The 13,407-nt window shown below is 39.0% G+C and overlaps 1 protein-coding gene across 1 annotated transcript in view; it reads right to left on the bottom strand.

Moving 5' to 3' along the window:
• yipf6 (Yip1 domain family, member 6) overlaps nt 1-12,010 on the bottom strand; it is a 33,304-nt gene extending 21,294 nt beyond the window's left edge. Inside the window, exons 1-2 of the mRNA XM_063060867.1 lie at nt 11,892-12,010; nt 8,673-8,801 (exon numbers count right to left, since the gene is read on the bottom strand). Coding sequence (XP_062916937.1) covers nt 8,673-8,801; nt 11,892-11,966 — 204 coding nt within the window. The 5' untranslated portion in view covers nt 11,967-12,010. The remainder of the gene's footprint in view (nt 1-8,672; nt 8,802-11,891) is intronic.
• Nucleotides 12,011-13,407: the final 1,397 nt, after the last annotated feature.

Here is a 13,407-nt window from a genome sequence, read left to right on the forward strand (position 1 = left end):
AAAACAACATCAGCTTCCAGACCCTGTATCCAGCTCGGCTGAGAGTCTTTTACGACGAAGGGACAAAAACTTACGCTACGGTGGAGGAGGCAACATTGGACCTGGCGGACCGGGGACTACCTATTAAAGTTATCACCCAACTGGAGTCGCTACTGGAGAGGATTCGGCAGAAGTCGTGGCAGTTAGTGGGGCGAGGACGATCCACTCGAACCAGAGTGTCAAACTACAAGGAAAAGCTGCAAATATTCAGACGCGAATGTACAGAGAATACAGATTAATTAAGAGAAATGACTGAAAAGAGTAAATCGGACTTAAAAGTAAAATGAAAACTGGTAACTGAAAATAAACTAGGCAGAATAACTTGAATGATAGCAATATGGTCGAGACATAAATAGGAGAAAATTCTCTATGATTATTCAAACTGCTGAGGGCCCTCTAACACAGGGTGAAGATAGAGGTTATCCCTCTGAACTGAGGCCGGTTGGTGCTCAGGCCTCACTGTGGGAAGTCGGGAAAAATTTTCAAATGTTATACGTTCAGAAATGTCTAGGGTGTGGTTATATGTCTTGGTTTACTGTTGAGAAGGGATTGCTTACTGTTTGGTTAGAAAAGGAGAGTGTTTTTTTTTCTACTAGAGAAAAATGCAAACTGAATTGGTAAAAATAATTTCCTATAATGTTAATGGGGTTTTGAATCCAATTAAAAGAAATAAGATTATGTCTAAATTGAAAAAAGAGAGGGCACAAATAGCTTTCCTCCAGGAAACACATATGAGCCAATCTGAACATGGAAAATTAAAAAGAATGGGCTTTAAGCATGTATTTTATTCATCATATAAATTGAGTCACAAAAGAGGGGTAGCTACTTTAATATTAAGTACTCTTAATTATGAACATATTTCAGAGACTAGAGACAAAGAAGGACGGTTTGTAAAAATCACAGGAAGAATAGAAGGTACAGAAATAACATTGCTGAATGTTTATGCTCCTCCAGGTAGTGAATGGTCATTTTATAGACACATTTTTGACCTAATGGTCAGTTCTCGAGGGGTAGTAATTTGTGGAGGGGATTTTAATATTAGATTAAATCCTATATTAGATTCTTCAAGAATAGTTACTCAGAATAAACCTCTGACTCGGAAAGTGATGGAGGAGTTGGGAATTATAGATGTCTGGAGGGAATTACACCCTACTAGTAAAGATTATACATATTACTCTTTCCCTCATTCAGCCTATTCAAGGATAGACTATTTCTTTATCTTTAATACAGATAGACTCAGGATAAAAAACTGTAATATTGCAACAATTGATCTGTCGGATCATAGCCCAGTCTCTATGTCTCTAATCCTGGAAAGGAAAATGAGGAAAACACTATGGAGGCCAAACACTCATATACTCAATAACCCGAAAGTAATGGAGAGATTAAGGGGAGAAATCAAAGAATATCTAGACCTTAATGACACGGGAGAAACATCACCAGTGATTTTATGGGATACATTGAAAGCTGTACTGAGAGGGAAAATTATTTCCATTACTACTCACATGAAAAAAATCAATGCACAAAAATTAGCAGACCTTCAAGGAAAATTAAAACAACTTCAAGTTGTAAATAGCAACAAAAGTAATTCAAATCGAAAACAGGAAATTAGGAAATTGCAAAGTGAAATTGATGATATTTATACGTTGGAAACTCAAAGGAATTTTCTTTACCTGAGACAAAAGAATTATGAAGTAGGAGGTAAATCAGCTAGATTATTAGCATATAAATTACGAAAACAACAAGCAGACAATACAATTCATAAAATAAAGAATCCAAAGACAAAGCTTGTGGAGAGTACAATAGGGAAAATTCAAGAGAGTTTTGAAACATATTATCGAGAGCTGTACTCCCAACCCCGGGCCCCCAATGAGCCCTATATAGACAGTGTATTGAATTTTTTAGATCTACCTAAACTTACAGATTTACAAAATGAAAGTTTATTAGAACCAGTAACTGTCAAAGAACTGAACGTGGCCATCTCTAGGTTAAAGGCTGGAAAGTCCCCGGGTTCTGATGGGTTTACCTCAGAGTGGTACAAGTCCCTGAAGACACAGTTAGCCCCATTACTACTTAACACCTTTAATTGGATCTTGCAGAGAGGAGAAACTCCACCTTCCTGGAGAGAAGCGATTATTTCAGTTATTCCTAAAGAGGGTAAAGATAAACTAGAATGTGGCAATTATCGGCCAATTAGTGTTCTTAATTTAGATTACAAACTATTTACATCTATATTAGCGCGCAGATTGGAAAAGCTTTTACCTGGCCTAATCCATTTAGACCAGACTGGATTTATTCAACAAAGACAAACACAGGACAACATAAGGAGAACTCTACACATATTAGAACAGGTTAATAAGAACGAGACAGAGACAATGGTAGTAGGATTGGACGCTGAGAAAGCTTTTGATTCGGTTAGTTGGGCATTCCTATACAGAGTGTTAGGAAGATTCGGCTTTCAAGAAAGGTTTATTAAAGTAATTCAGACTCTATATGACAGCCCTACAGCCCGAATTAAGATAAATGGGGACCTCTCTGACTCCTTCATTTTAGAGAGAGGCACTAGACAGGGATGCCCAATTTCTCCTCTCCTTTTTGCGCTATATATTGAACCACTTGCCCAACTAATAAGACAGAGCGAAATCGTAAAAGGTATCAAGGTGGCAGGGATTGAACAGAAAGTGGCGTTATTTGCAGATGATGTTTTGGTCTATCTGAGTGAACCAGAAAAATCATTTATAGGATTGTTTACACTGTTGGATGACTTTGGGAAAATATCAGGTTATAAAATAAATGTAAAGAAAACGCAGGTTATGTCCCTAAATTATACACCATCCAAAAAATTGCAGGATACATACGATCTTAAGTGGGAAGCTGAATCATTAAAATATTTAGGAATAACCCTGCCGAAGGATCTTTCAACACTGTCACAGGTAAATTATGGGCCATTAATCTCAGAGATAAAAGCAGATATGCATAGATGGAATCTTATCCCCTTTTTAAGTTTAAATTCAAGGATAAATACTATAAAAATGAATATTCTTCCTCGGTTATTATATCTTTTCCGTACTTTACCAGTGGAGGTGGATGATAATCAATTCAGGGAATGGGACAAATGGATTTCCCGCTTCATTTGGCAAGGAAGGAAACCTAGAATTCGATATAACACCTTACAGTTAGGGAAGGAAGGAGGAGGTATGGTTCTTCCTTGCCTGAGAAATTATTTTTATGCCTCACAGATAACCCCTCTGTTATATTGGTGTAATAGGGAATATAAGGCTAGATGGAAGGAAATAGAATTTGGATTAGTTGACAGTTTTCCTCTTCAGGCCTCAATAGCTGACAAAGGATTGATGGCCCAGTTGGAAAAATTTAATAATGCTTGGATAAATCTTACATTAAAAGTATGGCAGAAGGTGGTTAATTCATGTGGAATTAATAACATGTTAAAACTCTTTAGATGGTGTGCATATGATACCGAATTCCTTCCCAACAGAGGAGATAAAAGATTTGAGCTATGGATAAAGAAAGGTCTTACAACCTACCTCTCATTTATAGATAAAAGAGTATTACAAAGTTTCCAAATCCTGCAGGACAAACATGGCCTAGAACATAATGACTTTTTTAGGTACCTTCAAATACGAAACTATGTTAACCAGAGTTGTAGATATACAGACCTATCAACAGTAGAATTAGAATTTTTCAAGATTCTGAATTCGGCTTGCAGTTCAATACCTTGTAAATCAGTTTCTCGCCTATATAATGCACTCTCCCATGCTAAAAATGTAAATACACTGTATATTAAAGAGAAGTGGGAGAAAGAAGCGGGGTTGGTACTTTCAGAGGAGGCTTGGGGGAAAATCTGCAGCTTTCAATGGTCCTCGACTAATTCTTTGACTTGGAGAGAACATTGTTGGAAAAACATTATAAGATACTTCAAGACCCCATATCAGGAAAAATATAAAGATACAAATGTGATGTGTTGGAGAAGGTGCGGCTCCAAGGAGGCAAATCATTTTCATATTTTCTGGAATTGCCCTAAATTAAGTCTATTTTGGGAAGGTATTCATAGAACATTAGTTAAGGTACTTAGGTCCCAGATACCTCTGAACTTTGAGACGCTCTATTTGGGGCATGTATTGTTCCTTGAACAGAAGGAAGATATAAAGTTGCTGCAGGCCCTCTTAGCGGCAAGTAAGAAATCAATCACTAGAAAATGGCTAAATCCAATACCACCTACATTAGAAGATTGGTACGAAATTATCTTGGAAATATTTAAAATGGAAAAGTTGACTTACTCCCTGAGAACTCAAAAAGAAACATTTTATCAAATCTGGAATAAATGGATTGAATATATAACCCCAATGCGAGCAGACTTTAGATGACTCTCCTAATGAATTATATTGCTCTTCTCATCAACACAGTAATATTGCTAACGTAAGCACCCCTAGTCTAAATGTTTGTTTTTTTTTTGGAAAATAGAGAATTAACACAAGTAAAGGGAAAGATTTGGGAAAGGGATAAAAAAAATTGAAAAAATTAAGTAAATAAGTACATAGGGATTGGATAATTATGTCTGCAGGCAGGAACAAGCACGAACAAATTGGGATATAAACACCTACAATGGTTGGTATATAGGCTTGTATGCAACATTTTGGACCTGTGGAAATGGTCCAGAAGGGTTGTATGGAAACTATTATTACCATTTTTCTTAACAACTGATTTCATTACTTAGCCTAATAGGTTAGATTTACCACAGTACATAATTATCTATTTAAATGTTTATTTTCCTTTTATATCATCTCAATGTGTACTTAAGAATGTATAAATAATTGTAGTTTTATACATATAAAAAAAATGGAAAAGGTTATATGTGTGAAAAAAGTACATGATAATTGTGAATTCCTTATCCAAATAAAAATAAAATTTAAAAAAAAATACTTAAATACATTTCCTTAAACAGGTAAATAAAGTCTTGCATATATTTTGGCTCCTTTCAATTTCAGGGCTTCATAAAGTGTTTACAGCCAATGAAGAGCTTTGGAAATGACATAATGCAAGAAACACACATCTCAAACAGTGAGATACATCACAAAGAAACATCAGTGAGATACTGGCTGTTCTATTTTTTTTAAAAAAAGAAAAGGAATTTTAACAGCCAGTACAAATTTACAGGTGATTACAGAATTCGGCTCTATGATTTCTCTTGCTCAAATCATCATTTACCAATCAACTCTACCTCACCGGATTCCAAAATTATTTTCTATACACAATCCTGAACGAGTAATAGTCTCCAATGCCTTTACAGGGCTGAAATGGAAATTATACCAGTAGGATTCTTAGCAACAAGTCTCCACCATTACCACATCAACTTCACAGGCACTTCCTTCATTTCTTAGCTGGTGGTGTACCACTTAATTTCCAGCTTAATAAAGATGTATTTTTAAAATAAATCATATTCCTCACATTTTGGCCCATTCAGTATCAGCTCCCTAATGTCCAAATCCATACTTAACATTTTCAAGGTACATATCCTTCAAAGTCCTGTTCAGTTTTTAATCTTGCAAAATCAAGCTCACCTAACTGCAGCCACTTCCTGTGCTAAGTAAGCTTCAAGTACCTCCCATAGGCTCCATGCATTACTTTAGTTCCAGCATCACAGCTTATCCCAATACTCCTTACTTTCTCCACTACACAGGAAGAACGACAATTTAACTTCTCTTTCTAACAGCAAAGCCTGAGAAAATATTTGAAGGTACATTTGTCTGTTCCTCCAATCAACCAGATACTGTTGACCTTTTATTCAAAGACAATCTTTGCAAAACATTAAAGATAATTTCATGTGACAAACATTAAATAAACAACAAGCAGTTAACTTTCTGATAAATTAATAATGTCGTTTATTAAATTAGTTTAGACTTATTGTGTATGAATCTTTTTTTTAATATCAGCTTCCAAGTCATTTCTGGGCTTCTACTACTTCAGATAAATAATCTACCTAAATGCCTCCATACAGGAAGCTGAGCTCCATCCAATTTCATTGCAAAACTCATTTGCTCTATCTTTAACTGTAGGATTTAAATGAATTTCAATTACCAAGATTCAGGGGAAAAAATTATAATTTCTGTACTGTAGGGAATCCAGTATTTAAAAATTAAATTGATCAAGTGACTAATCCTTTAACTACCATGGCATAGCAAAGTAAAATCCTGTTGTCTATTAGTTATACTTCTCTTAAGGTTGCCATAGCTGGGGGGAGTAGTGGGGATAAGCTCCTGCTATCTATTAGATGCTCCCAGCAGTGTGAGTCTCAAATAACCTCTGACAACCAAGTCCAGCCCCTGCCCTTCATGGTTAGCTGAAGTACTAAGCACTGCAGAACTGTTTCTATTGACAGGAGAAGAGGCAAAGACAGGTTACTACTGCCTTAAAACTAATCATTTTGGGCAGATGGGGCTCAACAACAATAATTGGCAACTCATCTTGGAGAAGAAAAATTCTGATCTCAAACCTCCACTACCTTCAAGTTCAAAAGTTAGAAATACAATTTATTATCAGAGTACATACATGTCACCACATGCAACGCCGAGATTCTTTTCTGTGGGCATACTTAGCAAATCCATAGAACAGTAATTGTGAACTGTAAACATTAGGAATTGTTAACTGTGAACAAGCTGTGCAAATGCAGATATAAATAAATAGTAATAAATAACAAGCATAAAATAACAATATAACAGAGTCCTTAAATAAGTGCAGCTACTGCCTTTTGTTCAAGAGCCTGTTGGTTGCGGGTAGTGACTGTTCTTGAACCTGGTGGTGCAAGTCCTGAGGCTCTCGTACCTTCTACCTGAAGGCAGCAGCGAGAAAAGAGCATGGCCTGGGTGGTGAGGATCTCTGATGATGGATGCTGCTTTTCTACAGCATCATTTCATATAGATGTGCTCAATGGTTGGGAGGGTTTACACCTGTGATGTACAGGGCCAAATCCACTACCATTTGCAGGATTTTCTACTCAAAGGCACTGGTCTTCCCACACAAGGCTGTAATGCAGCCAGTCAACAACACATCTATAGAGGTTTGCCAAGGTTTTTCATGACATGCCAAACCTCTGCAGACCTCTGAGGAAGTAGAGACGCTGTTGTGTTTTCTTCACCATAATATTTATATGATAGGTCTAGACAAGGTCCTCTGAGATAGAGACAACCAGGAATTTAAAATTACTGACCCCCCTCCACCTCTGATCCTCCAGAGATTACTCACTCATAGGCCTCTGGTTTCCCTCTCCTTAAGTTTGCGATCAGATACTCGGTCTTATTGACATTGAGTGAAAGGTTGTTGTTAATACATCACTCAGCCAAGTTTTCAATCTCCCTCCTGTATGCTGATTCATCACCTCCTTTGATACCTTGCAGCTATACCCACTTATGGGGTAGGCTTCGGGAGTAAACGCCAAGGAAAAATCCGGAGCTGGAGTCCCTAAGGCAGTGCTATGTTGAGTTCAATGCTGACTGGCAGCTCCTGCCACAGTGCTGGTGCAAAACTATGTTCCTTTGGGTTCATCAGCTGCTTGGAGAGCAGGAGCCTGCTAAATGGGCAACAGTTTGCTCTTTATATTGTACTGCCTGGGCTTGCTTCAACAGCTAGGACGCAACATCCACAGTCAACCCCATTCAACAGGAGCTGGCTATTAGTTATAGCACTACCAACACCAAAAGCATTCAAATATACGTTTCTTAAACTTATATCACATGCCCAAAAAACTTTTTACTCTAGTTAACCAAGTTTTAGGGGTGAAAAAGGTAGGCGGGACAAATCAATGAAAGCTAACACTATTTACAAACAACTGAGATATTCTAGAAACAGAATCATTACTGTAATTTTTAAATTAATTATGTTTGGGGAAAAAATATTTGGAGAAGCTTCATAACAAATAAAAGACCAGTTATAGTCATAGAGTCATAGAAAACTACAGCACAGAAGTAGGCCCTTTGGCCCATCTAGTCCATGCCAAACAATTTAAACTGCATACTCCTGCACCGAGACCATAGCCCTCCATACCCTTACCATCCATGTTCCTATCCAAACTTCCCTTAAAACATTGCTTGCATGCACCATTTGTGTTGGCAGCTTGTCCCATGCTCTCACAACCCTCTGAGTGAAGAAGTTTTCCCTCAGGTTCCCCTGAAACTTTCTACCTTCCACCCTTAATCCATGACCTGTAATTGGAGTCCCACCCAACCACAGTGGAAAAAGCCTGCTTGCATTTACCCTACCTATATTGAGAACACTGTAGATAATAAAACTTGTGCAGAAAGTGTTAACTCTCAAATGTTGACAAGAGCAATGCAGAGTGTATCTCTTCTTCTACTGTCATCTATGATGAATTAGCTAATCACAACAACAATACCAATTGCAACTTCACAAATGGGATCTTTGGATAAGAATAGAGGGGAAAAAGTGCAAGACCTACTGTAAATGACCATTTCCCAACAATGCTTGCTGGATTTTTCTCTGTGTGTGAAGGTTGGATATTCCCCATAGCTAAATGGTTGCTCATATGTGGTCACTTGAACAAGATGAAGCAATATCCAAGCATAAGTTACCATTATCAGTAAAAGAAGTGCAATTATACTCACAATTGTTTCCTTGACTGGTTCATCCAGAGTAGAATAGTCGTCTTCCTGTGACTGGGAATTAACAGGAACTGTGATTTGCCCCTCCACCGGGACATCATTTGATATCGATACATCAGCCAAATCTGAAAACTGTAGTACCAGAATTAGGTTATCTTCATATTATCTATTTACAACCCATTATCAGTTTTTAGTTACTTTCCTTCCCAAATCCAACCCTATGCCAGCCTAGAAGCAATTAGGTTACCTCTTTGATTAATGCTTTTCAGATCAATTTTACACCAACATAAACACAATTCCAAATACAGCCCAAGGCTTCAAAATTCTACAATTCACTTTACATAATTCAAGATTTGTTAACTGACCAACAATGACTGGAGTTACAAAAGCAATCTACAATGAGAGTTCTGTTTTCCACTGAATAATTGCTCGTACTAGAATTTTGAAGAGCAAGACCATCACCAAAAAAAGTCTGAAAACAAAGAATTTAACGGAGAAAAACAAAAGGAAAATCAGCTGCCATGGCTATAACAGATTCTACAGTTTAACACAAAGCATCACTAAGCAACATACCACAGCATATCCCTAATACAGTAGATTCTGATTAATTGGGATGCATTGGGACCAGTATATTTTAGCCCAATAAAGCAGCTGCCACAATTAGCTGAAATTTCATGGAAATCGTTAAAAAGGTATAAAAAGGCAAACTACTGTTTAACTTAGTGAGAAATGATGTGCTTATATGAAATACAAAACAAATCATAACACTATCTATGTTACTACAATACTATAAAACTGTATATTAGTTCCTAGTAGCTATCGATGGAGGAATTCATCTGGTTTCCACGGAGGGATAGCACTTCTGGCGAAGGAGTTTGTTGTGACAATGCTATGGCAGCTCACTCATTTTTGGGCACCACCAGACACAGCTCTCAACCGTGGCTCCAAGTAGCTGTTTGCATGCAATAGCAGCTTCAATCGGCAACCTAAACGAGGTGAGGGTAGCCGGTAAGCCTCACACCCAGGTGAAATAGGGACATGCCTGTCCTAGCATATGAAGTCAGGTCTGGTGGACTGGACGGATAAGATCAACAATGAGATTCCACAGCAAAGAAGGCAGGTTGTGCAACTCTTTGGAGAGAGCAAATGGCATAATAAGGCACAGAAGAAGTCATGGTTATTCAGTGCAACCAAGGAAGACCCCAGCTTGTGACAACTACTTGTAGCACTGGACCCAAACTTCCGAAGTCGAGAGAGTGAGTTAATATTTATTTGAAGTGCCCCAGTAGCTGCTTATGTTAATCCAGATGATCCAAACTAGACATAAAAATGGTGTAGGAATTTGCATAATTTTTAACCTGTACTTATCTCAGCTAGAGCGGTGGTGGAGATGCCTCAGCGCATCCAGACTCTAATGATAGATATATATAACAAGAAGCAATCTATCAACCCCAAAGTATTTACAGCTAGTCATTGTTGGTCAGCATCTCATTTGTATTCATTCACCCACCACGGGTTTTGTAGTATTTACCATCAACGTCTAACTAAAATCTTTAAATCCATTTTGAAAATTGGAATTGCTCAAGCCACCGCATCATTTTGTGAGAAGGAAAACATCAAACCAGAACAATCCTTGTTCTGAATTCTCCAAACACAAGGTTTCTCTCTCATATTCTATGGGCAGTACAGTAATGTAGTGGCTAACACAACACTCTGCAATACAGGTGATCTGGGTTCAATTCCCGCCATTGCCTGTAAGGAGATTGTACATTCTCACCATGACCATGTGGGTTTCCTCCCACAGCCCAAAGACATAACGGTTGGTAGGTCATTGTAAATTGCCTGTGATTTGGCTAGGAATAAATTGGGGGAATTACTGGGCGATGTAGCGTGAAGGATTGTACCTCGATAAATAAATAAATAAACTTATTTATTTATACTTCTTAATCTTACCCCTTAATTCAACGTCTACCTCCGCAGCATGCCCCAGCAATATGCTGGAGCCGCATCTCTGTTTTTAAAGTCACATTCTTGTCTACTTGACCAGCAACCTCTCTACCATAGCTGGCCCTAACACACATGACAGAATGCTGATTCTGCATTTCAACATTATTGTCCCACAGACCTTGATGAAGAAACTCCTACTCCTCGGTCTAAAAACACCAACTGGATGTTGACTTCCTAAAGAACAGAACTCAAATACATCCCACGCAGTCAAGAAAGCTCACCAACATCTCTACTTTCTGAGGAGGCTGAAGCAAGCTAGATATTGTACATCCATTTTCACATCATTCTACAGATGCACAGGAGAGAGCATTCTAACAGACTGCATCACTGCACTGTGGTGGGCAGGAAGGCTCCACAATGGGTAGTCAAAACTGCCCAATATATCACTGGCATCGACCTACCCACCATCAAGGACATATACACAGAAAAGGGCTAGTAACATCTTGAAAGATCCCACACATCCTGAGAACAGACTGTTTGTCCCACTCTCATCAGGAAGGAGGCTAGTAGCATCCACACCAGGACCAGCAGACTCAAAACCAGATACTTCTCCCAAGCAGCAAGACTGAACACCTCCACTCACTTCCAGCATTATTTTATTATTTCCTGTGAGTCACCTTATGTACAGCCTAGCGTCACTTTATGGACATAAAATCTATCTATGTACATAAGCTCAAGTATTTATATTTATTGCGTGTTTATTATTATTATTGTTATTGAGTTTTTTATCTTTTGTGTTTTTGTGCTGCATTGCATCTGAGGTAACAATTACTTCGTTATCCTTGCACTTGTGTACAGGAAATGACATTAGACAATCTTGAATCCTGAATACCAAAACGCACTATTCACGGAACAGACCTGACAGTCAACTTCTGGGCAGGTGCCGTGGCAATTCACAGCGTGGGGCTGAGAGGAGTCACAGGGGTCTCTATTCACTCTCCCAAGACTCCTGCTGGAAAGAAAAGTGGGGAGCACTGAGGTCGAGCTCTGCAATCTCCCTGTCGTGATAAACCCGCTGGTGGGAGCTGCAGCGGGGGCAGCCATGGAAAGGGTAACCCGGCAACAGCATTGCGCCTCCGGGGGTGGGTGAGTCAGGTCCCTGAGGGCCTGCGGATCACCCTCCACCCTGGCTACATCCACCCCAGACATCGGACAATCTACCTCGCTTCATTCCTCCGCTGTCCCTTTAAATATTTCGCTTGGTCACTCACTCACCAGCGGTTGTTTAGATTCACTCTCCGCCTCGGCCATTTTAAGCCCAGCTGACGTGGAGTCCACAGGCAACGTCATTACCGAGACGATCGATGGTACCCAATCATCGTGACGCCCGCAGGTGCGTCATTGAACGCGCGCAAACTTCGTGGTGCTTCCTCCTGAGAGTGTTTGTGTTTACCGTGGGTGGGAAATCATGTCTCCTCTCTATAAAAAAACACAGGGGCATCTGTGTGAGGAGATGCCGTGGGGGCAGTTTCATTCATGGCTATAAACGTGCGCAAAATAATACTCTGTAATTAGCTTTACAAAACAATGCTGGAAGCATTCGGGTCCTATCTGCGGGGAAAGGAAAGGTCAACCTTTCAGGCCGGAGACACTATGTCGAACTAAAAGAAGCATGCAAAGCCACAGGGAGGGTGAGAGATAGGTGTGTTTTCCTGATCGGATAAAAAACTGGGTTACCATGGGGATAAGACGTAAATACGGTTATCTGGATAATGAGGGAACGTGGGCATTAAGAGGGTGATTACACACACAAAAAAAATTGGGGAAAAGGATGTGGGAGTAGTGGAATGCAAAGCAGTTTCACCAGGTCAGTGGGTCCGGCATCCCAAGCCTTCCACTGAAGAAATGAAAACAAAAATAGTTTATATTCCAGATCGATGACAAACTGAAAAATAAAAATGAAACTGATGAATCTGTGAGTAGGTGGCAGCATCAATGTACAGGAAAAAGAGTTGATTTGAAATAAACACTGTTCCACGTGTCCGTTGTAACGGCAGGCATCACTTCGATCCAAACGAGCGTCAATAGCGACGCCTCTCATGCAGAGGAAGTGGTGAAGTTGGAGAATTGTTCAGTGCGTGAACAAATTCAGACAAGGCTGGGTGTTGGTGGACAGAAACTTGTTGGGCCTCTGTTCACAGAAAACGCAGAAGGCCTTTAGACCACCCTGGCTGAAATAATGGGCCTGAATAACGGCTGAATATTTCCAACATTTTCTATTTTTGTTTTAGATTCCTGGCATCTACAGTTTTTTTTAAGAATGAACATTATATGTATCTTACCTGGCCCTTTTAAAACTTTCCCACTGCCAGAGCCCTGTCCAAATGTGTCCTTTTCACCTCTCCTGATTCACTATTCCACCAGCTATATTGTCACATTTCCCAAGCACAGCCTAAGGACTGACATAATAATTTAGCTATTCCCACTACTCCCTTCACCATCACTCCTGACTATTCTTTATACTTTATACTTTATTGTCGCCAAACAATTGATACTAGAACGTACAATCATCACAGCGATATTTGATTCTGCGCTTTCCACTCCCTGGATTACAAATATTAAATATTAAAAATAGTAAAAATTAGTAAATATTAAAAAAATAGAAAATAGAAAAATGGAAAGTAAGGTAGTGCAAAAAAAAACAAGAGGCAGGTCCGGATATTTGAAGGGTATGGCCCAGATCCAGGTCAAATTCTTCAACTTCTCATCCAAATGCTTATTCATAATTGGG

Source organism: Mobula hypostoma, chromosome 10, assembly GCF_963921235.1.
Source record: "Mobula hypostoma chromosome 10, sMobHyp1.1, whole genome shotgun sequence".
NCBI lineage: Eukaryota > Metazoa > Chordata > Chondrichthyes > Myliobatiformes > Myliobatidae > Mobula > Mobula hypostoma.